The sequence below is a fragment of the Ambystoma mexicanum genome, chromosome 14, assembly GCF_040938575.1.
Source record: "Ambystoma mexicanum isolate Mex_15411 chromosome 14, UKY_AmexF1_1, whole genome shotgun sequence".
Taxonomy (NCBI): domain Eukaryota; kingdom Metazoa; phylum Chordata; class Amphibia; order Caudata; family Ambystomatidae; genus Ambystoma; species Ambystoma mexicanum.
Window position 1 is genome coordinate 519,320,020 of NC_090940.1, and position 25,236 is coordinate 519,345,255.

Sequence of the window (25,236 nt, forward strand, 5' to 3'; positions counted from 1 at the left end):
ACCCCTTTGGAACATTAGTTCACCCAAGAACATTAAAGAGAAATTAAAAGGGAAGCCCAAAGGGGCAACCCAGCCTAAGCCCAAAAGTTATAGGAAACTAACTCCTACCATCCACTATGGAAAGACAAAAAGATTACCCATAAACGAGTAAAAGACTAGGTGAGGGAGAGGGGTTGGGGGAGTGAATATTCCCACTCACCTAGGGACAAGGAGAAATAATCACTGTAAAAGCAAAATGTTCTAGGGTTGACACAAGTCAGGAAGATTTTTCACAAATACCCTTGGTTCCCCCTGGCACTTGCCCAGCCCCTGGCGCCCCCTCCCTCCCACACTTCTCCCTCCTCACCTTATCCTATCCCTTCGCCCTGATCGGTCTCCTCCCCCTGCACTTCTTCATACTGCACTTTCGCGATCCAAATGTCACAAGGCCTTAAATAAATAAAAATAGTCATCATACTTGTTGTTATGAGTCACAGCAGTGTCTGTATCGATGTTGGTGTGTGGCGGCTCCTCCGTCACTGGGGTCAAAGGCCAGTGGGGCAGCAGCATCAGGTGATGTCTCGGCTCTGAAGGGTCCCTTGGCCCGGCTTACGTTTGCGCCTGGAGGGGAGTCTGGTTGGCCTAGGACGACACTGGGATGGGCCAGGCACAGCAATAGCAGGCTCCTTTGCTCTATCTCCGACACCAGAGTGTAGAGGGTCGTAAAGATGTCCAAAGACATTCACCGGGCGCTGGTTGAGATGTGAATGGAGCAGCTGGCTCTGGGCTGAAACACCTTCATGGGCTAGACGACGGATCAGACTCCCTGGATATGGCCCCCAAGGCCCCCTTCAAGGTCTGAGTAGTAGTCCTCGGGCAAATGGTGGTCATCAGAGCTTGTGTAGATGTGTGCAGAGCCCTTCAGAAAATCCCTTGTCATTGTCCGAGACATCCTCACCTGCCTCAGGAGGAACTCCTTGGTCTTACCTGAATCCTTCAGGAATGAAGCGACAATGTGTACATTAACATGCACGTCAACTGTGGTCGTTGGCAAAACCACTGCAGAAGCCATAGGCCATGGAGGCAAGGCCACTCGTGGGGTTGCTGTCGTCTTGATCGTGAACACCACGGTAGTTGCAAGGCCCCCTTTTGACAATGTAGCGATGGTCATCGAAAGAGTTGTCGACAGGATCGAATAAGTGGGACAAAGTGGATGTCGACAGGGTTGTGGTCGTTGATGGGGCGGACGTTCTGGAAGGCAAAGCAGTCGCCTCTTAAGTCGTGGTCTTAGTGGTCGACGGCGGACGAGAGGCACCACCCAAGGACTTCTCCTTTGCAGCCCTGGCGGAGGTCGATCTAAGGTTTGATGGGAAGTAGATAGAGGCAGGAAACGTGTCCTTCCCAAACTGTGTCCCGCAGCTGAGGCTTCCCCAGTGGGATCTGTAGCATGGTGCTTAGCCTTCTTTTAGAACCACAGGGAAAGTGTGTCCTCAAAAGACCTCAACCTCTTCTCAGAGGGAGCAGACTCATGGGAGCTGCCGATCCTGGGAGAGGCAGGACTGTTCCCGGAGCCAGAGTCAGAGGCCTTCCCCCAACTTGAGCCACGCCGCTAACCTGCAGTAACAGTTCTTCGTCTTCCTCAACAAAAAAAACACAGAAAATCTTGCATCCCTCCTCATTGTGGTCTGCATGTAGACTATACAGGCAGTTGAGGTGCTGATCAACAGACGTTCTGAAGTCCACATCTCACACAACTTGAAGAGACTCCTCGTCGGACATCACAGAAGGCGCAATTTAGGCCCAAGCCTGGGCCTCAAACCTGAACAAAGAACTGGCGATGAAGCAGATCTTTGCCGAAAACTGATCCCCACTGTCGGTAGACGACCAACGGAACAAATTGGAGCAAAACAAAATTGTTGAAAAACCTTGACAAAAATTCCCCAAAACTTGAACAGCAAGATGAGAGAACTCCCAACACTGAAATGTGCAGTAAAAATCTGAAGATGGCCACCAGGGGTGGCGCTTAGGGAGACGACTGTCAACGGATAGGGCAGTATGACCCAAAGGACAGCGATTGGTTACGGAGGAGAATTGCAGTTTTCAGGCTAAAGCAAAACTGATTTTCTTTTTTACTGAGGATTCCCAGGCTGACGACGGGGAATATTCATGAGCATGAGAATCCATGCGAGACATGCTGGAGAACTACATATCACAGATATTAGGTTTATATATCTAGAGTACTTACTTTTTCCACCCACATGCCACCAACTTCCTCTCCATCGCCATATGTGAGATACATTTCTTGGCACACTTTCTTCAGTTCTTCACGCAGAGCCGTCATTTCTCCGCGATAGTACTGGACTCCGGGAAACACATCAGACAAGAGACTGAAGAGCAGAGGGATGTCTTCTGCCACAAGCTTTGGTACCATTGTTTCACAGACGCTTTGTATGAGGATCTGAAACATTAAAAAATTGAACGTTTAGGTTAATACAGAATTTAAAATACTATAAATCAAAAGATAATTAACTGTAGCTATATTTTGAAGGCATGGGTTCCTGCCTCAATGTGTATTCAGAATTCTTTCCCACTTTTAGGGAATTTCACTAAAGTTCACCTATGGTAAGACTGTATAAATCTCTCCTTTTTGTGTACAGGGCTCCACTCTTAGTATAGGCCTGAACTACCCAAAAGGTTTGGTAGCGATGGCTGAACAGTCACACTGGGTCTAGAAGTGAGAAGGGCTGTCGTAATAGTCCATACACTTAGCCATTGCAGTTGTATTTTCAATTCAAGTAAGACAAACTTTATACATATGTACAGTGGGACCTAAGCACTTGTAACTCAATTCAATATTAAACCTTCAGGTAAGGGAATGAGTTTCTTCAGGTTAGCAAGTGTACTCCTCAACCAGCAATCACAAAATAATAAAACTGGTCGATAAATAACTTAGTACACACTTGGAAGCAATTCAAGGTAAGTAAAAGCACTTTGGTAATCAATATGCAGAATTACCGTTTCAGCAAAGTCTGAATGAATCAAACAAACACACAGCAGGTAAGACTTGCATTAAATTCACAGTGGCCTTCGGCATCAGAAGTTCATCCCTATCTAGGATTGAGTGTCTGTCAGATTGGGGGCAAAACAAGCAAGGCACCAGCTGTAAAAAGTCAAGAGTTCCAGAAGACTTGTAGCAAGTAACACTGTTGGTAAAACAGGTTCTGGGACTTCAGAGAAGGCTCCCTGTAGGCACAGGTGTTAGGCCAGGCCTAATGTGTATGGGCAAACTCCCAAACACACAAATCAGCACTATCAACACAGAAGCAGATCAGCAACTCTAGTAAAGTTTTCCCAATAGTCCAACAGTACTTTAAAGGTGAAAAAGAGGAGGCAGCACAATACCCCTGCGATGCAGCAGTCCCGGTCACCGGATTCTTGGTCAGGCAGATGAAACAAGGACACTGGAATAGATCTCACAGCAGCAGTAGAGTGGAGGCACACTCAACAACGGACTCTTCTCTGTTCTGTGGTTTTGGCACCTCTTTTCCAAGCATCAGCAAAGAATGGTTACAGCCCAATTCAGCTTGCTCTCTCGTTCCAGCACTTAGAAGAGGGTACTTCAGTGAGCGGAATCTTGCCTCTGGAGATCTGGAAGGATTGAAAAGGTTCAGGAGAATTCGATCTTCGGAAGGCAATGCCCCGCACCATGGTAGCAGGTCCCATGGTATTGGTGAATTGCAGCCTGAGACCGTCACAGCTTGTCGAGGGATGGCCCAAAATGCAGATAATCTTCAGACTTGTTGGTCCCACCAGTCAATGGGAGGATGTCGTCCATTCTGGAGCTTCCCTGTTGCTTGGAAAAAGAGGACTGGAGCAGCAGCTGTCACTCATATGGATTTGGTGGTCTCTGGAGGTTGCTGCAGGGGTCCTCTTCGGAATGCATCTTCCAGTGGTCGACTCTGGCTTCAGCATCAAGACCCTTGCCTTTTATGCAGGAACCCAGACTTTTAACAAGCATGCTTCCAATCAAACTTGGGTGGGAGCTGTCCCCAGGGGACAGGGGACCCAGAAGTTGGATGCAAGCAGTTACTCTGGAGGGCAAAGACCTGAGGAGTTTCAGTGACCTCGCAGACAAACGGGTGTCTTCGGGCGGGCGTCAAAAAGGGACCACAGCAAAGACAAAAGACAAACAAGGAGCCCCTCGCCCCCAGACTGCACGTCATAAGAAGGACCAAGAAAGAAGAAACTATTGTGAGTTGATGAAAAAAAGACAGGAACCATTTTGGATCAGTGGTGTGTAAAGTTTGGAGGGGGTATCTGTAGGTCTGACCCCATACATTTAGGGTAGAAGCACAGAGCACCTCGGCCAAGGTTCTGTATGGGGTAGCAATGGACAAGCAACCATGACTGAGACTCACACGAGGTGATGCAGGCTGGTTCTTAAGTACATTGAATCCCCAAACCCCCACTAACGAATTTGCACACACTATGTTATGTGATAATAAAAAAAAGTCTCATCATTCTTTTGTATAAAAACAGGTTCAGGTAAATATACACAACAATAATAAAACACTTTGTACTCTGGAAACACTATCCTAATAATGGCAACAATGACAATGCATTACTTACCGTAAAAGCATTTCTGATGGTTGTATCTGCTTAGATTCACATGCTGTGCATAGTCCGACATCCAGTGGTCACTGCATAGTATTGCATTTTGTTTTTCGTAGTCGAAAAGGGGACGTCGACAAGGCGCGTCTGAAACACTATCCCTATATTGACGTGCAGTGTACCCACAATCCCTCACGCGTCGAGGTCCCTCTGTTTGTATTTTTTCTGCCCTGAGGGAGCCTAACAGACGTGAGTGAGTACAGAAAAGAGAGAAAGGTAAGGATGTCTATGTTCCTTCCATCCGAGCGGGGAGGAAGGGTGGGCGCATGTGAATCTAAGCAGATAGAACCATCAGAAATGCTTTTACGGTAAGTAATGCATTGTCTTCTGATGTTTGTTAATATGCTTAGAATCACATGCTGTGCATAGCCTAGAGAGCAGTACCCGGAGTTGGAGGTGGGTTGTGAGAAGGAACAGTAGAAAAAAGATGTCTTAACACTGCTTGCCCCACCTGGGAATCAGATCTAGAGTGGACATCTAGACAGTAGTGTTTTGTAAAGGTGTGTACAGAACTCCAGGTTGCCGCTTTGCAAATGGACTCCAGAGGGACATTTGCAATGAAAGCTATGGAAGCCCCAGTGCCTTGAGTAGAATGTGCTCTTGGCTTGAAGGGTAGTTCTCTCTTAGCAAGAGTGGAACAGAGAGTGATGCATTGGACAATCCATCTATATATAGTGGATTTTGAAACTGCATCTTCTTCTCTTCCTGCTGCCACTGAGACAAAGTACTGATTAGTCTTTCTCAGAGGGCTAGTTCTTTCAATGTAAAACATGACAGCCCTGCATACATATAGTTTATGCAGGCTCTTTTCTCCCAAACTTGAAGGGTTCTGAAAGAACGTTGGTAGTTCTATTGATTGGTTGACATGGAATTTAGAAATGAATTTTGGTGCAAACCTAGGATGTGTGTGTAGAACCACCTTATCTTTGTGAACTGTTACAAAGGGGTCTAGTATAGAGAGCGCTTGTAGTTCACTCACTCTCCTAATGGAGGTGATAGCTATTAAGAAAGCAGTTTTAAGAGTGAGGTTCTTAAGGGATGCTTTGTGCATGGGTTCAAAGGGTAAGCCCATAAGCCTGGTAAGTACCACATTTAGGTCCCATCCGGGAGCTGGGTTAGCTATAGGAGGGTGTATTCTCTTTACCCCACTCCATGAAGGCCTTAATAACTGGGACTTTCCACCATTACACTGTGTTGAGAAGTGGTGTATGCGGAAATTGCAGCTAGATGAACTTTAATGAAATTAAAGACCAGACCTGAGTCTAATAAGTGAGTCAGGTAAAGAACAATATGTGTGGGAGAGCAGTCAACTGGGTTGATGTCTGTATCTCTACACCAGATGACAAATCTTTTCCATTTGCTGGAATAGCAGTAACGAGTGTTAGGTTTTCTAGCCTCCTTAAGAATGTCCATGCATCTTTGAAGGAGTTGTAAATGTCCAAATTCCATGACCTCAGGAGCCAGGCTGCTAAGTTCAGGGTCTGTGGGCATGGGTGTAGTGTTCTGCCCTTGTCCTGTGACAGCATGTTGTACGGGCAGGGAAGTTTCACTGGAGGAGATAGAGACATTTCCTTCAAGTGAGCGAACCATGGCTGCCGGGCCCACTAGTATCATGGTAACTTGTTCCTGGTGCATCTTGTGCACTATCTTGTTGAGAAGGAGAGTCGGGGGGGAAAAGCATAAACAAATTTCCCTGACCATGGTATCGATAGACCGTTCCCCTTGGATTGGTTCTGAGGGTACCTGGAGGCGTAATCTTGGCATTGGGAGTTCTCCAGAGTTGCGAACAGATCTATTGCTGGGAATCCCCACTGTGTGAAGACGTTGAAGACAATGTCTTCTTGTAACTGCTATTCGTACTATGCGGGCAGAGGGAAGTCTCTTCTGAGTTCATCTGCCAGCAGATTGAGCTCCCCTGGTACATGTTGTGACAAAAGGAACATGTGTTTGAAAGCCCACTTCCAGATGTTCTGGGACAGCTTGGACAGTCCTGGAGAGTGAGTGCCCCCTTGCTTGTTCAGATAGTACATGGCTGTGGTGCTGTCTGTGAGGACCATCACTGTCTTCCCTTGCAGGTGTGCCTGGAAAGCCTTCAGTGCTTTGAAGACCGCTAGCAGTTCCAGCAAGTTTATGTGTTTGGACGTTACACTCCGAGTCCAAACTCTGTGTGCAGTCTGATGGGATAGGTGAGCCCCTCATCCTGTGAGGGATGCGTCTGTGGTTAGAGTGGCCTCCACTGCGGGGCTGGCGAATGGTTTCCCTATTACAAGGTTTTCCTTCGACCACCACCGTAGCGAGAGAACCAAGGCCTGCAAGACCACCACTAGATCGTCCCATTGTCCGTTGGCCTGACACCACTGGCTGTTGAGCCACTCTTGCATTGGGCGCATGCGCAGTCGTGCGTGAGGTACCAAATATATACATGACGCCATCATTCCTAGCAAACGCATTGCTTTGCGCACCGTCACCTCTCGACCAGCCACATATTGAGGGATCTGAAACAGCATATTTTTGACCCCCTCGTTGGAGGGGAAGACGAGGCCGTCCTTTGTTCGAATTAGAGCCCCTAGGAATTGTTTGATCTGGCTGGGGTCTAGGCTAGATTGCTTCTCGTTGATGGAGAAGCCCAGCTGGAACAAAAGGTCTACAGTCTTTTGGGTATTTGAGAATCATGTTTCGTAAGAATCCCCTGTTGTGAGCCAATCGTCGAGGTAAGGGTATACTGGGATGGACAACCTGCGTAAGTGGGCCGCTGCCAGCACTTTCGTGAATACCCTCGGCGCTGATGCTATGCCAAAGGGTAGCCCTCTGAACTGGTAGTGTTTGCCCTCTATCATGAACCTGAGGTATTTTCTGTGCGCTGGCAACATTAAAATATGAAAATATGCATCTTTCATGTCCAGTGTTGTCATGTAATCTCCCTGCGAAAGTAGGGGGATTACTTCCTGTAGGGTCACCATGTGAAATTTGAGGTTTGACAAATTTGTTTGCTGGGCGCAGATCTAGTACAGGGCGCATGGTTAAGTCCTTTTTTTGGTACAAGGAAGTACACTGAATAAATACCTTCCGTTACCTGTGATAGAGGCACGACCTCTATTGCTCCTTTTAGTAGCAGTAGTTCCACTTCTTGAAGACGAATGGCGAGGTGTTCCGAGGACAGGCGTCGCCCCCTTGGGGGTCTATACTTGGGGGACCGACTGAATTCAATACAGTACCCGTGGGCTATAGTTGACAATACCCATCGGTCTGATGTTATTCCCTCCCATGCTGGTAGGAAAGAAGTTAACCCGCCCCCGACCAGTGATGCATGGGAGGGGACCCGGATCTTCGGGTCATTTGGTGTTGGTAGCCGGGGAACCTCTGAGAGTGGGGCCCCCGACCTCTGCCCTTGCCACGGCGCTGTCCTCTTTACGTGTACTGGCCACTGGTTCCCTGAGTAGAGGACCAGTTGCCTGAAGTGTACTGCTTTTGCTGCTGTTGTTGGCGTTGCCCTCGAAAAAAGCGTTTGTTGCCAAATCCTCGCTTATTGGGAGGCCTTGAGATTTGGTCGAAGGTCTTGAGGGTGTCGAACTCTTTCTTTGCAGTTTCCAGTGCGTCGTTCACTGCCTTCCCAAAGAGTTTAGACTCTTCTATTGGTTTGTTGATGAGCGACGCCTGTGTTTCTGGCTTGAAACCGGAATTGCGGAGCCAGACATGACGCTTCACAAGAATTCCCTGCACTAAGGAACGGCCAGCCGTTTGTGCAGCATCAAGAGTATTTTTAATGATGCTCTGGTTAACCAGAGTTCCTCCTGTTACTGTGGTCAATAAGCGAGTTCTTAAGGGCTCAGGAACTTCCTCAAGGTCTTGCCATAATTTTCCCCATTGGGCATCAGCATAACTTGCCAGTAGTGTATTATTATTGGCAATTCTGGTTGAAAAAGCTGCCAAGGCTGTAATTCTCTTACCTAGGGCATAGAGCTTCTTTCCTTCCTTGTCAGGGGGCGCTTCGCTGGTTGACAGCGGAACCCCAGCTCTTTTCCTTGTGGTAGTTACCACCAAGGAATCCGGAATTGAGTGACCCCTAATGTATAATGGGTGCGACAGAGGGAGTAAACAATTTTTCAATTCTGGGATTGACGCCTCTCACCAGTGCAGGTGTGGACAGCGATGGAGTAATTTGTCTCTTAGCTGAGGCGAGGAGGGGAATGGTTTGGCTAGTGGGAGGTTTTTCTTTAATGATCTTTTCCACAAAATCGGTATCAGGGGTAATTTCGCCAGTTTCAATCTCAAAATGCACTGCTGCCTTTCGAAGTAGCGCATTGAAGGTGGGTTGATCATCTATTGGTGATGGATTCCTGACCGGTGTGGTCTGAGGAGAGGGAAGGTTTAAGATGTCAGGGTCTGTAGACTCTGTTGGTGACTGGCAGGGCTGTGAGCCACCTTCATCTGGGTCTTCCTCGAACAACGCCCCCCCACCCATGTCAGTGTTTTCCTCAAAACCTTCTATACCTAGGTTTTGTTGGTCTTCACCATTTAAGAACTCATCTTCCTGGAAGCGAGAGTCATCTTCAGTAAGGTCATAAGTATTCATGTACTCTTGGAGGGGGTTAAATAATCTAGGATATTTAGCCCTAGGGTCCTCCTGAAGCGCCTCCCTTGGTCTCTTAGGTGTCTTATTTTCAGGAGTGGACATAAATCTGTCCAGCTTGTCCATACATGACTGGAATTTCTCAACAGTCCAGTATGGTAAACCATAACGGTCTGGAGGCGTAAAAGGGGGTCCCTCTGCCTCTATCCATCTAGGTCTGTCCCATAACGTCGAGGATAAGTTCCCTTCGCCTTCTGAGAAACCTTCTCGCAGGCTAGGGCCTTCTTTCGACGGTGGGAGCGATCCCTGCCTTCCTTCCAGCATCCTCGGTGCTTCCCTGGCCTTGTGAGCAGTTTTCGGCGTGTCACTCGCCGTCCGTTTCTGGCCGTCCTTGGAAACTATACGCGTCAAGCTCTCGACGATTAGTTTCTCCGTCGACGGTACGTCTGGCGTCGTGCTGGGTGGTGCTGAGTCTTTTTCGGCAACGATAGTGCTCTTACGAGGCCTGTCGCCTGATGTTTTGGTGGTAGCGCCCTTGTCTGCAGGTAGCCCAATCGCTAGTAGCGGCTGCGGTGGTGGCGAGGGCTTGCGACCCTTACAGTTGGTGGAGGTCGCCGGTAGGCCCGGCGTCTACGTTGGCACTAGGGCTGTCTTTGTCTTTGACGAAGACGTGCCGTGGGTTGTGTGCTCGTGTTTTTGTTTTCTGTGTTCGTCAGTGTCGCCGGGGTGTTCATCCCCATAAGCAGGGCGTGAGCCGAGCTTGTCGGGGCCGGGGGACAGACGAGGAGGAGCGGGAACGCTCCCTAGAGAGGTGTACGACCTCCGACGCAGAGGTCGGGTTATCACTATCCTCGTCACACTCGGCGGCGGCGGGTGAGGAATCAGACCTAGACATAGCGTAGGCTGCCCAACCTTTTGACCCTGCGGTCCTTTAAAGCCTTTGGCTTAAAAGCTTACATGCCGCACAGCCGTCCTCTTGTGGTCGAGGGGCAAGCAACGGTTACACCGTTTGTGCTTGTCTTTCCAAGTGAATTTGCCCTTGCAGCGCGGGCAAAATCTAAAGGGAGTCCTCTCCATAGCTGAGGATACAGTTAAACGTGATAACGACCCTGAAGGAAAGGGAGGGTAAAGTGAAAGGCATTCTCAGAAAGAACAAGAAATGTCCCGCGACCCCACTCTCACTACTGTCTTAAGCCGGCGAGGCCAGGCCACGTGTTCGGCAGCGCCGAAGGACCTCCTCTGTCAAAGTCACCGCCGTCGAAGTTCTTATTCGACGGTGAAACAGCTTCTCAGCTACGTCGTCGAAGGAGGGCTCTAATGTATAATCTTAAATAACGACCAAAGGGTTGAGTAAATGTTTTTGCAATTTCTCTCGAGGAGCTCCGCGGAAAGGCGACCAATATCTGGGCGGAAAAAAACAATCAGAGGGACCTCGACGCGTGAGGGATTGTGGGTACACTGCATGTCACTATAGGGTTAGTGTTTCAGACACGCCTTGTCGACGTCCCCTTTTTGACTACGAAAAACAAAATGCAACACTCCGCGGTGACCACTGGATGTCGGACTATGCACAGCATGTGATTCTAAGCAGATTAACAAACATCAGAAATCTATATTCTATGTGGTAATACACAATACTTAAATTAAATATGCAACAACGTCTGACAGTTTAAGAAACATGAGAAATGCTAAGCAGGGTCTAACTTCATAGATCACTGTAGGAAGCAGGTTGGATTACAACAGTTGGCAGTATACTTTCTTTAGACTTAAATAGTGATACAGTGTGAGGATCCCCCTGCCCCCCAACTGGGCAACCGGAAAGGTAAAAGTTAGGTTGCACTTTATCTTGTATACTACACCCAGTCCAAATAAGTTGAATAATACTCTGCTTTTCTTCTACAGTTTTCACCATCCCAAAGTACCTGAGATGCACCGGAGAACAGGATCCACAACAAATCTGGGGTGCTTGTATGACTCCTGAGGATGGAAGGTGCTCTTCTTCGTCAAAGTACCTTTGATGCCTGGGCAGGCGAAGCAGTGGAGTTTGACTTTACTCGACTGGACGAAACCAGACAACCATAACGCAGAATGTGGATTGTAGTAAGCACCCAGCCTTTCAGGGCACCACACTGCATTTTCTCCTGTTTCAGTCAGGGCTGGCCTAGTTATTGTTTCACACAACCAAAACCAGCCACTGATGAATCCTCACAAAACCCATGCAAAAAGTCTCCTTCAAGGTGGCTGGGGAAGGCAGCGGCTACCTGATCGTAAGCCTGGGGGTGGATCACCTGGGAGGAGAAGGCCCCCAAGGGAACGGAAGGATTCTGTTGAGAGGGACACAGTATTTCTCTTCTTCAGGGAAGGAGATCTAAAAGATTCCAGAATATTTAATAGCCTGTTGTCAGAGTAAGCCTTCTCTTCATAAAACTACACGCTGATCGTTGTGAAAACATTTGTGATCAACAGGGGAATAATGGGTACAGAAATACGAATATGAATACCCTGACTTCTGATAAGGAACAAGTTACTTACCTGTAACTGTTGTTCTCCAGCATGGGTCTGGCATGGATTCACATGCTCATGAATATTCCCCGTCGTCAGGCTGGGAATCCTCGGTAAAGATCTGTCTTTCTCAGTAGTAACCAATCACTGGTCTCTGGGTCATACTGCCCCCAGCGCCAATGACTGCCCTCTCCCTAAGCCCCGCCTCTGGCAGCCACCTTCAGATTTGGTAGCACGCAAAGTGGCACTATGACCAAGTGAAGAGCCGTAGAGGGGCAGGAGGGAGGGTTCGCATGTGAATCCATGCCAGACCCATGCTGGAGAACAACAGTTACAGGTAAGTAACTTGTTCCTTCTCCAGCATGGGGTCTGGCATGGATTCACATGCTCATGAATAGAAGAATACATAGCAGTACACATGCACAACCACGGGAGGTGGCAAGGCTCAACATTAAGCATCTCTTACCTCCTCACCAGGCTCACCTTAAGCGAACAGGTTGCGCAGCACTGCCTGGCCGACTCTTGACTCCTCCGTGGAATCCCGGTCGACGCAGTAGAATCTCGGGAAGGTGTGCGTCGACCTCCACGTAGCAGCCCTGCAGATGTCCAGCAAGGGCACACCAGACAAGAACGCCGTGGTAGCAGAGATCGCTCTGGTCGAGTGGGCTCTCGGACAGCCGGGCAACGGTCTGTTTGCCAACCGATGACAATGCATGATGCAGCCAGAGAGCCATCTGGAAATGGAAGCCTTGGAGAGGGCCTTCCCTTGGTTCACAGGTACAAAGTTCACAAACAGCTGTGATGTCGTCCGAAAACTCTTCGTCCGGTCCAAGTAGAACTTCAGCACTCTAGCCACATCCAGCAAGTGCAAAGTCCTCTCGGCCAGAGACGAAGGCGACGAGAAGAAAACAGGTAACACCAAGGGCTCGTTGCGGTGGAAGTCCGACGGCACCTTGGGCATAAACGAGGGGTGCGTCCTCAGCACCACCTTCGTGTCGTGAAAAGTCAAGTATGGAGGCTTGCAGGATCTCTCCCACTCGCCGTGCAGAGGATATGGCCACAAGAAACGCAGTCTTCCACGACAGGAATTTCAGCGGCGCCGAATGCAGGGGCTCGAATGGTGCCCCCATGAGCCTGGTCAGCACCACGTTGAGTTCCCACGCCGGGGCAGGGGCATCACCGGCAGGAACGATCAGAACAGTCCCTTCATAAATTCCTTCGCCAGGCGATGGAACCACAAGGACGCCCGTCATCAGGAGATCGCAGCCAGATGTATCTTGATGGAGGCGTGAGCCAGTCCAGCCTTGGCCTGCGACAGTAGGTACGGCAGCACTTGAGCAGCCGTAATCCGTAGAGGGTTAATCTTCTGAGCACGGCACCAGACAGAGAACCTTTTCCACTTATGTCCGTAGCACTTGAGAGTTGAGGACGCCCTGGCTTTTGCAAGGACCTCTCTGCAGTAAGCCGGAATATCGTACCCTCCAAACTCTAGCACTGCAGGAGCCAGGCCTGCAAGTTCAGCGACTCCGGGTCGTGATGAAGTATGGCGCCTCCTTCTCTGCAGAGAAGATCTGTGTCCGTCAGCAGCTTGACTGGTGGGGACGCTGACAAGTCCAGAAGGTCCGGGAACCAGATCTGCCTCGGCCACACCACCTCTTGAGCTGGTTGACGAGTCGGAGCAGCAACGGCAACGGAGGGAACGCATAAAGGAACAGGCCTTCCCAGGGGAACGAGAAAGCATCGCCCATGCTCCTCGGCTGGGGAAACCTGCTGGCGAACCTCTGGCACTTGCAGTTTGTCGACGAAGCGAACAGGACGATCTGGGGTTTTCCCCATCGCCGGAAGAGTCGATCCACTGGATCCTGACGTAGTTCCCACTCGTGGCACGAGCGCAGCTCCCTGCTGAGTGAGTCGGCGATGGTGTTTTTATCCCTGCCAGATGAAAGGGCACCAGAAACATCCCTTGGGCGACGGCCCAATGCCACAGATCCTGGGCTTCCTTGGAGAGGGCTGGGGATCTGGTTCCTCCCTGCTTCCAGATGTAGAACATCGTGGTGGTGTTGTCGGTGAAAATTCTCACCACCTTGCCCTTGAGGGACGGGATAAAGGACCTGAGGACCCAGAACACTGCACAGAGCACTGCACAGAGCTGATGTGGAGCTTCTTCCCCTCCGGGAGCCAAAGGCCTCTTGCGTGAAGATCTACGGTGTGTGCTCCCCACCCTTCCAGGGAGGCATCCGTCGTCACCGTTATCTGGTGGGATGGGGTCTGAAAGTCTCTGGCCGCCGTCAGATGAGCGCGGGTGCCCCACCACCGGATCGCTCGTCGGAAAGTCCTGTCGAGTGGAATCCCGTCCTCAAAGCTGCCCATTGCTTGGATCCAGCGGGAGTCGAGGAACTCTTGCAGAGGGCGCATCCAAAGCCTGCACAGGCGCACAAGATATATGCAGAAGGACATCATCCCGAGGAGGGACTTGATGGACCTCACCCTGGCCATGTCCGTGGCCAGCAGGCGCTGCACCTTGCCCAGGATGGCCTTCGTCCTTTCTTCCGCCGGTGAGGCCAGGCGCGCCACTGTGTCAAGCTTTGCTCCCAGAAACAGTGCGACTTGCGACGGGACCAGGTGGGATTTGGGAAAGTTGATGGAGAATCCCAGGTCCGAGAGCAGCTGGACGGTCTTTGCTGTGTGATCCATGGCAAGCTCCCTTGTCCCTGCTCGGATGAGCCAGTCGTCCAGGTAGGGGTAGACGTGGATCCCCTGCAGGCACAGCCGCACCGCCATCGGTGCGAGGCACTTGGTCAACACAATGGGTGCCGACTTCAATCCGAACGGGAGGGCCTTTAACTGGTAGTGCCGTCCTTGGACCACAAACCCGAGGAACTTTCGGTGACCTTTCAGAATGGGGATGTGGAAGTACGCATCCTCCAAATCCAACGACAACAGGAAATCGCCCTCCTCTAGTTGTCCCAGCATGTGATGGAGGGTGACCATCCGGAACTTCTGTGCCTTAATGTACTTGTTCAGCCGTCGCAGGTCCAGGATGGGGTGCCATCCTCCTGTCTTCTTTTTCACGAGGAAGTACCTCGAGTATACTCAAGAGCCCCGGAGCCTCTTCGGGACGAGCTCGATGGCACCTTTTCTGAGCAACGCCCTCACCTCCAAAAGTAGTTGAGGGACGTGATTTTCCTGACCACGGGTGGAATGCAGGGGCACTTTTTTTTATAAATTCCGAGGGCGTGCCCCTGGGTCAGGGCGTCCAGCACCCCACGGTCGGTGGAGATGGACTCCCACACGCTGACTAACTTCGCCAGCCGGCCTCCCACCGGGGTGCTTCGGTGGGGGCCCGACCCCGCTGTCGGTTCAATCTTGCTTGGAGGACGCCTTGGCGGGGCCCCCCCCGACTTGCCTCGTCCTCTATAGGCTTCCTGCGATGAGGAGCGGGCCGCTTGGCGGTACGTAGAGGAGCCACCGCCGAATCCCTAGGAGGCACTGCTGCTTGCCTCCGGCACTCCGAAAGGACGGCCTCCGTTGCCGGAGAACGCCTATGGCCCTAGCAGTCTCTGTGTCCGCCTTGATGGCTTGGAAGGACTCATTCACCTTTTTCCCAAACAGGTTGCTCCCGTTGAACGGCATGTCCAGCACCTTGGCTTGTACATCCTGGCGGAAATCCGTCGCCTTGAGCCAACCTTGCCGTCTAAGGCAAACGCTGTTGCCTAGCTGGCGGAAATCGGTGTCGGCAATGTCCGTTGCCACCGTAATGGCATGGTCCGACGCCACCTCGCCTTCTTGCAAGATCTCCAGGGCCTCGGCCCTCTTGTCATCCGGTAGGAAGTCTAACAGGGGGGCGATCATGTACCATAACTCTCTGTTGTAGCGGGCCACGATCGCAAGGGTGTTGGCCGCCTTAATCGTTGTTGCCGCCGAGATAACTTGTCGTCCCATTGCGGCCAGCTTCTTCCCTTCGCCGTCCGGCGGGGAAGTTGACATTGAGACCGATGCCCCCCCCCCGCTTTCTTCTTGGCCGCCGCTAAGACGACCGAGTCCGGGGTAGGTTGTGCCCTAAGGCACAAGGGGGCCGCGTCGGGGACCTGGTACTTCTTCTCGTACCGATCCTTCTTGGCAGGCGTCGTAGAATGGTTCTTGAGAAGGGTGAGACCCTCGTCGCACATGTCATCCAGCAGAGGCACGGCGAGGACTGACTTCCTCCTGGCCTCACGCCGTTGGTAAAGGAAACCTTCCTTCTTCTCTTCGGGGCAGAGCTGAAAAAGCTCGGATGCCCTAGCGACCATTGCATGGAAAGAACCAATCTCATCGGATGGGGAAGCCCGGGCTGGTGTTGGGAGCTCCGTCCCGTCGTCACCGCCGTTGTCCGTACCCGTTGTGGCCGTGTCTGTTCCTGTGTCATCCCCAGGGACGGGGGACGTGGGAAAAGGCCGAGCAGGCCGCAAGGGCTGAGAAGGCGGGGCTGCCCACCCCCCGGTGGATCAGTCTTCTCTTGTTTGGGGGGTTTCCCGCCAGGACTGGCTCTGGTTCCTCCGTCGGACCTGGTTCCCAGGTCCTCTGTCGGTGGTAAGGGCAATCTCGTCCTTATCTCTGAACATAAGGATTGTATTGCCAATAAAATGGACGCCGAGTTATCCTGCGGCTCCGGAAGGGACGGCTGACTAGGACCCTCGCCAGTGCCACCGTCACTCATCGTCACCCTCGTTGGGATCCCTCCCGTGGGGATGGGCCTCTTCGATGCCCTCATCGAGGCCCTCTAGGACTTCTGCCAGCTCCTCCTCGGATGTTGTGTCCGTGTCCACAATGGCCACCGCCCCCCCCCCCCCCTTTTTCCGCCCGGGTCTTCACAGGGGTCTTTTCGATGGGTCTGAAAGAGGCTTCCCTCCGCGGAGGCAGGGAGACTCTGGGCCCCAAGGTCGCCTCCACTGGTGTAGCCTCCACAGGCTGCACCAGGGCCGCTGCGACTCCCTCGATAGAGGCCTTGGCCGGGTGAATCAAGGCCTTCACTGCCTTAGGCGCACTTGAGGCCTTCACCTTGGGGTGAGGGTCACCGCCTCACTCCCCCTCGGCCGAATCGTTCGAGATCGACCGAGGCCTCTCCAGAGGCTTACCCGGGTTCTCGGATTTCCTCTTCCCCGAAACAGAGCGTTGGCTCGTGGTTGATGGTGCCGGGGAAGGCGCGCCCTGCCTGGCAGCCGAAGAGCCCGACCGTTCGGCGCTCCCGGTGCCCGCGGACTCGCGGTGCTTTGCCTTCTGTTGGGCTTCCGTCACCGGGGCACCCTCACAGGACTTAGAAGACCGCTCGGACTTCTTCTCACCTGACGGACTCCTTCCTTCCAGCCAGTTGGAGAGACGCAGGTGTCGGTCCCTGATGGTCCGTTCCGACATGTTCCTGCAAAACGCACAGTCCTTCTCCACGTGCGTTTTGTCCTCATGAAGGCAGTAGACATTTCGAATGCTCGTCCTCGAACACATTCTGTAGCTGGCATCCAGGGCAAACCCTGAACAGCTTTCCGACGTCGAGCTTCCTTTCTCCTGGGCCATCTCCGGGTAGGCCGCAGAACTTCTGGAATCCCCCAAGAAGCGTAACTCGATGAAATCTTCACCCTTGAGGGGCGTAGAAAAAAATCCAACACAGATACCCGTTAATCGGATGTAGAGACGGTGGAGCTTGACTATCTATTTGACCGAAAAATGAGAAATTCTCTTTGAAAAAAGCTTGAAAACGCAGCAAAAGCTCGAGAGTTAAACATGAGGACTCCCAACACTTGAGCGTGCGGTAAAAATCCGAAGATGGCTGCCAGAGGCGGGGCTTAGGGAGAGGGCAGTCATTGGCTGGGGGCAGTATGACCCAGAGACCAGTGATTGGTTACTACTGAGAAAGACAGATCAGAAACTAAACTGATACTGATTTTTTCTTTACCGAGGACTCCCAGCCTGACGGGAAATATTCATGAGCATGTAAATCCATGCCAGACCCCATGCTGGAGAAAGATCATTTTCCTTATATCTGAAACAAACAGCACCTCCACTAAAACCCTTCCGTAACAATCTATTTACTAAAACAAATAAGTCTAATAAAGTTAAAGTTTGTAATATGAGGAAAAAGTAATCAGAACATTGCGGACTTCAGGTCCCACAATGCCCAGAGTACTGGGAAGAGGGACTGAGGCACTAAACTGCACTAAACTGCAAGATGCAGTCTAGCTGTTCTAATGACCCACACCTGAGCGGGACCTTTGAATATATAAAGCCACCTCAGGTGCATGCCATTAGAAGTAAAAGGAGGTGGAGTTGTCTCTGCAACAGGTGCAGTGTAAGGAGACAGGAGATGCCGAAACCGCCGCTACTTGTAAAGTGGATTTCGATCCTGAGAGGGTCTCCACGTTTGAAGACTAATTGCAGAAGTTGCGCAGCGGTAAGCGGTGTGGTAACAAACTTCCCACTTGGAGAGTCTCTCATTATACGTGGTGTTCTGGTGCCTGGTGAGCAACGGGGGACATTGGGAGCAAGAGAAGCTCCTTTCCTGGACGGCAAGGGCCGTGGGAAACCCAAAGGTGAGTAGTAGAAGATGCAAGCAACTCTACAATAAGAGACAGGTTCTCTCAGACTTTACAGTTCCTTTGGATTGAAGAAAAAGTGCAGCAGATGACTTCTGTTCCTGTGCAGCTCTGCAGATCTCCCTGTTCCTGGGACTCAGTCATAGGGACAAGAGGGAGGACTTCTGGAGACTCCTGCACTGCAATGGGACGGTCACCTCTCGCAACGGGCAATCTTCAAGCAAGTGGCACTTCGGTGTTTCAGCTCCTCGCGTCTACCGCAAATAGCAACACCGCAGTTTCTTGCTGTTGAGATGGACTTTTCTTGCTTATGGGGTCCCACACTCTATTGAGGGGACTCAGACTCAGTCAGTCCAGCTCCCTGGGAGTCCAGAGGATCTTCCTGGAGCTCTTGGACAACTTAAAAGCAACACACACAATCTGGTGTTCCTCTCCCTGGCGTTTCGGTTTACAGCAGCAACTCTGGGAATGCAACCAGCTCCGAGAGAATGTCCAGGTGACTTACTTTGGAGTTGATTGGTCCCACCAACTTAAAGGGAGAAGTCGCCCTTGCAGGGGCCTCTCTGTCGATATGAATTTGCAGTTTCAGCACAGCAGCAGGGCTTCACCGGGCAAACCAACAGTCCAGGAGTTGCAGTAGGCGTCCTCTTCAAGTTGTTCTTTGGTTCCTTGGTCCAGTGGTCGACTGCCTTCCAAGCCAAAAGCCCTGCCTTTTATTCATTTCTCTCCCATTCATTCCAGCCTAGCTGTCAGTAACCCAGCAGGGTGGCTGTCCTTGCCGGATAGTCAGCCGGCCAATCATCACAGAGTGCATTTGGGTCTTCTAGGAGACTAGGCACAGGGAGTTTCGGGCACCTTCCTCACTTCCTGCCCCCAACAGACACCCTGGAGACAGATGCGGGCTTCACTCATGAATCCCACCAAAGGCAAAGCGAACAAAAAAGGGACTAAACCGGGTTTGGCACGCAGAGTAAATCTCAAGAAGGACCTTTCCACAAAGAAATGGCAACAAAAAAGAAGACTGGGCCATTTTGACATAAATGGCACCATTGGGTGCTTTACTGCAGCTGCGAACGCAGCCTGCGGTAAAGGCATCCCACGGTAGTTAAAAGTAAACCACAGCAACCAGACAATCAGTGAGGAAAGGGCCACATGAGAAGCTAGACAAAGGGGATACTAAGTAACCCCTCCAGCACCCTATTGTAAGATAGTGTGTGCTGGGTCTAGAAAGTTACAAATGTAAGTAAAGTCAATTTCACTTCACTGCTCTTGGAAACAGTTGTCTATCCAAGAGAGGGTATTTATAACTTTGGGAAATCTGGAAGACTTCCCTTTGTCACTGCACTGAAGGTGCTGTGTGACACAGTTTAAATGTTGATGCCTATGGAGTTTGTCACACTCCACAACCAAAAGAAACAGAGTTCATAAATCACATTAATAATACATATGAGAGTGGGAAAAAAGGGTCTCACTCTCTCCAGGTTAAAAAAAATCAAGTCCTCAACATCCAGCAAAGTTGCTATCTCTATGGTCTCTATGGTAGAGGGAATTAGCACATTTCTGAGAATTCTCCCTAACAACTACCCTTATGGGTGATGTATGTACGAATGTGAGGGACATATTTGAGTGTTTCCTTTAGTTTATTTTATGGGCAAGGAAATCCTATTTAGGTTAGGGACAGTGAGGCGTTCAAACTCTTGTTATTTAATACATTGCTTCTTGTGAAAAACCTTTACCAGGTTGTCCACCTTACATTTGATCCCTCAACACCCACAACAAAGTCAGTCTGGCAGGAGACAGCCCAAGAGCCATATATGGTCCTTCCACTCAACAACCACTCAGGGAAAGGGAATAGAGCCAGGGCTTCGAGAAACAAGGTGGTAAGGCAAAGAAAACCAAGAGGCCACCAGTGGCCATCTTGCCTTTGTGAAGGAATCTATCGATTCCTATGGCAGGGCCTGGGTATCCCAAAAATAGAGTATACCCAGAGCCACTGTCATCAGCATGTAGCTGCCACCAGCCCATAGCCTGTTCTATGGGCAAAACACATGTGCCCATAAACATACACTAAGGGTACAGGGTTGCACCCCTACCCATGGGTACCCTAAGGATATCTCATGGGTACTGTACACCAAGACCAAAATGAAGAGCTGCACTGCCAGAGGTCCAGACTGTACAGAAAATAAGCAGAACACACAGTTTAAGGAAGTATAGGACAAGGAGGCCCTGTCCCTCCACTGCATTTCCAGAATAACATGGTGTCCCATGTGTCCCTTACTGCATCTGCAAATACAGCCTGCGATGTAAGTTTCACAAAAATGGTAGAAAAACATCCACTGCCACCAGCCACTGCGATGGATTTGTTACTGCAACTAGAACATTACAGAAGGGAGAAAAGGGTTATAAAGTATCCTACCAGCACTCCACTTAAGATGGGGTGTGCTGCACTCAAAAGTGTAGGTAGGATAAAAAAAAATATCCCCTGTCCTTGGGAACAGTTATTACAAGGAATAATGATGACACCAAAAAGGGAACCTCAAGGATCTTTCAGCAATTCTACACATAAGGTGCTGTGTGCTGCAATAGGAAATTACCGATGCCTTAGATAAAATAAATAACCCAAAACGGATGCCCAGAGTACAAAATAAGAATGAGTGAGGAAAAAGGGTATCAACTCAGGGGAGTTGGGAAAACGAACAGTCCAGGGGAATATCACACAAGACGGAAATTCTACCCAACAGACGATTCAGCATTTTTAAGATCCTAGTAGCAGAGTTCAGAATAGGGGATCCATACCTTGGTTTTACTATATATGACCAATACTCAGGGGTAAAAGTGGAAAGCTCATCAAGTATAAAGCAACAAGAGAAGCAAGGGCGGAACAAACAAACCTGCCACAACACCAATAGAGAATATCCACAAAGGAAGGAACAAGTTACTTATCTGTAACTGTTGTTCTCCAGCATGGGTCTGGCATGGATTCACATGCTCATGAATATTCCCCATCAGGCTGGGAATCCTCGGTTAAAAAAAAAAAGTTTCAGTTTAGTTTCTGAACTGTCTTTCTACTAATAACCAATCACTGGTCTCTGGGTCATACTGCCCCCAGCCAATGACTGCCCTCTACCTAAGACCCTACTCTGGCAGCCATCTTCAGATTTGGTAGCACAAAGTGGCAGTTGGACCAAGAGAAGAGCCGCAGAGGGGTTGGAGGGAGGGTTTGCATGTGAATCCATGCCAGACCCATGCTGGAGAACAACAGTTACAGGTAAGTAACTTGTTCCTTCTCCACCATGGGGTCTGGCATGGATTCACATGCTCATGAATACAAGAATACATAGCAGTACACATGCAACCACAGGAGGTGGCAAGGCTCAACATTAAGCTTTTCAACAACTCAACATTAAGCATCTCTTACCTCCTCACCAGGTTCACCTTCAAGCAAACAGGTTGCGCAGCACTGCTTGGCCAACTCTGGACTCCTCCCTGGAATCCCAATCGACCCATTAGAATATCGTAAAGGTGTGCATCAACCTCCACGTAGCAGCCCTGCAGATGTCGAGCCGGGGCACACCAGACATGTACGCCGTCGAATGGGCTTGGACGGCCAGGCAACCGTCGGTTTGCCAACCGGTTACAGTGCATGATGCAGCCGGAGAGCAATCTGGAAATATAAGCCTTGGAGATGGCCTTCCCTTGGTTCACAGGGCCAAAGTTCACAAACAGCTGTGATGTCTTCCGAAAACTTTTTGTGTGGTCCATGTAGAACGTCAGCGCAATAGCCATATCCAGAGAGTGCAAAGTCCTCTCAGCCGGCGACGAAGGCGACCGGAAGAAAACAGGCAACACCAAGGGCTTGTTGAGATGGAAGTCCGACGGCACCTTGGGCATGAAGGAGGGGGTGTGTGCTCAGCCCCACCGTCATCTCGTGGAACGTCAGGTACGGGGGCTTACAGGAGAGGGCCTGGATCTCTCCTACTCGTCGTGCGGAGGTGATGGCCACAAGAAACGCAGTCTTCCATGATAGAAATTTCAGCAGTGCCTAATGCAATGGCTCGAAAAGCGGACCCATGAGCCTGGTCAGCACCACGTTGAGATCCCACGCCGGGGCCGGAGCCTTCACCGGTGGGAACGAGCGGAACAGTCCTTTCATGAACGCCTTCACCAGGCGACGGAACAGTCCTTTCATGAACTCCTTCACCAGGCAGCGGGCCACTATAGCGAGAGAGTTGGTCGCCTTAATGGTTGTCACTGCCGAAGAGATGACCCGACGTCCCATGGCGTCCAGCTTCTTCCCCTCGCCCCTGCCGATTTCTTCTTGGCCGCTACAGAGACTACTGAGTCCGGGAACAGCTGCGCCCTGAGGCACATAGGAGCGGAATCTGGGACCTGGTACTTCTTCTCGTACCGGTCTCTCTTCACAGGGGCCGTGGACGGGTTCTTCAGAAGGGACAGTCCCTCGTCCCAGATGTCGTCCAACAGCGGGACTGAGCTTACGGTCTTCCTCTTGGCCTCTCGCCGTTGATAAAGGAATCCCTCCTTCTGCTCTTCGGGGCATAGCTGGAAAAGCCCTGAGGCCCTGCCGACCATGTAGTAACTAACCAATTTCGTCAGGGGGGGGTGGGTGGGGTGGGTGATGGAAGATCTGTTCCATCTTCTCAGCCGTTGTCCGTCCCCGTCGTCGTCTCATCCCTCGGCGGAGGGGATGGAAAGGTGGGGGTGGATGGACTCGCCTCCGCTTGGCTGGAGGGCTCCCTGACGGTTCTCATCTCTGTGCACAGGGTGTGCAGTGCCAGCAAGATTTCTGACCTGTCTGACAGTGTTGGCATCGGTAGCGACGGGAGCGTTGGCAGAGGCTCCTCCGGTTCCTCGTCAACCTGCCGTTCTTTGTCGGCTCCACCCTCGCTCTCCACATCCACCTCGTCGGAATGCTTCCCGCAGGCCCTGACCTCGTCGAACCTCTTGTCCAGGACTGCCTTGATGACAGACCGCTCGTCCTCGGAGGAGGTATCTGAGTCCGCTTGGACTACCGCGCGCCCCCTCCCCTCCTTCTCGTCCGGGCTTCACGTTAGTCTTTTCGATCGGTTGGAAAGACTATTCCCTCCAGGATGGCAGGGAAACTCTAGGCCTGGAGGCCGTCTCCACTGGGGTCACCTCTGCGCGCTTCGCCGGGGATGCCACGACTCCCTCAAATCGAGGCCTATGCCTGGTGAATCTGGGCCTTAATGACCTTAGGCGCGTCAGAGGCCTTCGCCGTGGGGGGGGGGTCACCGCCTCGCTCCCCCTTGGCTTTCTCTTTCGGGATCGGCCAGGGTTTCTCCCGAAGCTTACCCAGGTTCTCAGACTTCCTTTTCACCGAGCCGGAGCGTTGGTTCGTGGTTGACGCAGTCGGTGACATTGCGCCCGGCCTGGCAGCCGAGGATCCCGAACCAACTGTGCTCCCGGTGCCCGCGGACTCGCAGTGATTTGCCCTCTGTTGGGCCCCATCGCCGGAGCGCCCTCAAAGGTCTTAGAAGACCGTTCAGACTTTCTTCTGACCTGCTGCCGGGCTCTTCGCCTCCGGCCAGTCAGCGAGTCGTTTACGACGTTACGACGGTCCTTCATGGTCCGGACGGACATGTTCTTGCAGAATGCACAGTCCTCCACGTGCGACTTGTCAGAGTGCAGGCAGTAGAGACACCGGGAGTGCTCATCTTCCTTGAAGACGTTCTGTAGTCCACATCCTGGGCAGATCCTAAACAGCTTGGATTGTCTTGAGCTAGGACCACGCGGGGTAGGCCTCAAAGATCTTCCGGAATCCTCCAAGAAGTGAAATTCGATGAAATATTACCCTTGAGGGGCGTAGAAATTTCCGAAACTGATGATATCGGTGGAGCTTGAGGCTCGAATTGACCGAAAAATTACAGTATACTCTTTGAAAAAAACGCAACACGCAGTAAAAGCTTGAGAGCTAAGCACGTGGACTGCCAACACTTGAACGTTGGGTAAAAATCTGAAGATGGCTGCCAGAGGAGGGGCTTAGGTAGAGGGCAGTCATTGGCTGGGGGCAGTATGACCCAGAGACCAGTGATTGGTTATTAGTAGAAAGACAGTTCAGAAACCGAAACTGATTTTTTCTTTACCGAGGATTCCCAGCCTGGCGACAGGGAATATTCATGAGCATGTGAATCCATGCTAGTCCCCATGCTGGAGAAGGGTGTAAAATAAACATGTTATGTAGATGTCAGGGAGATTTGTACACAACCCTGGTGAGGGCCTTGAAAATGTATATCATAAGGGTTCACAATGTTCCAACCAAAAGACCGACCAGCTGCAGAGCATCCTGGCTTCACTGAAAGGAGGTAAGAATGATGGTGGACAGGTATGGTTAGGTTCCCAATTGCCCTCTCAAGAGTGCACTGTACAGATATACGGAAATAATTCAAGTTACTCACCGAAGTGACTAGAGTACTCATAGTCCCCTTTCCTTCATCCTTGTGGGCGTCCCCCAACATGGGGATGGTACCGGAAGCTTTGCCAGCGGGAAATTGAGCTTATGCTTTAAATTTTGTCTAACTTGCGGGGCCCAGCCATGGGCGTGGGAATGCCTCGAGGGCCCCGCCCTCCGGCACCTCACCTCAGTCCCCTTTGAACACATTGGACGCTTAGATACCTGGCTACTCTTAGTACATATTAGCCCTTGGCATACTAGCGCGGTAAGGCGGGTGGGATGATTGGAGGAAAGTGGACTATGGACTGCGTACTCTAGTCACTATGGTGAGGAACTTTAATTATTCATATGTCCTGTCCCCTTTCCTCCTTCCTTGTGTGTGATTCCACCGAACAAGAACATAGGGTGGAGCTGTGATAGCCAGCCTCATATCTAGGACAAAGCAAAAAGGTTCTCCAGAACCGCCTGACCAAACTCTGCATCATGCCTGGAGCTAGTGTCGAGTGAGTAGTGCATACAGA

General features: G+C 51.1%; 1 protein-coding gene across 1 annotated transcript in view; it reads right to left on the reverse strand.

Moving 5' to 3' along the window:
- The window catches only part of DYNC1H1 (dynein cytoplasmic 1 heavy chain 1), a 2,031,190-nt gene that overhangs the window by 1,578,505 nt on the left and 427,449 nt on the right, over window positions 1-25,236 (reverse strand). Inside the window, exon 32 of the mRNA XM_069637760.1 lies at window positions 2,225-2,437. Within this exon, the coding sequence (XP_069493861.1) occupies window positions 2,225-2,437 (213 nt within the window). The remainder of the gene's footprint in view (window positions 1-2,224; window positions 2,438-25,236) is intronic.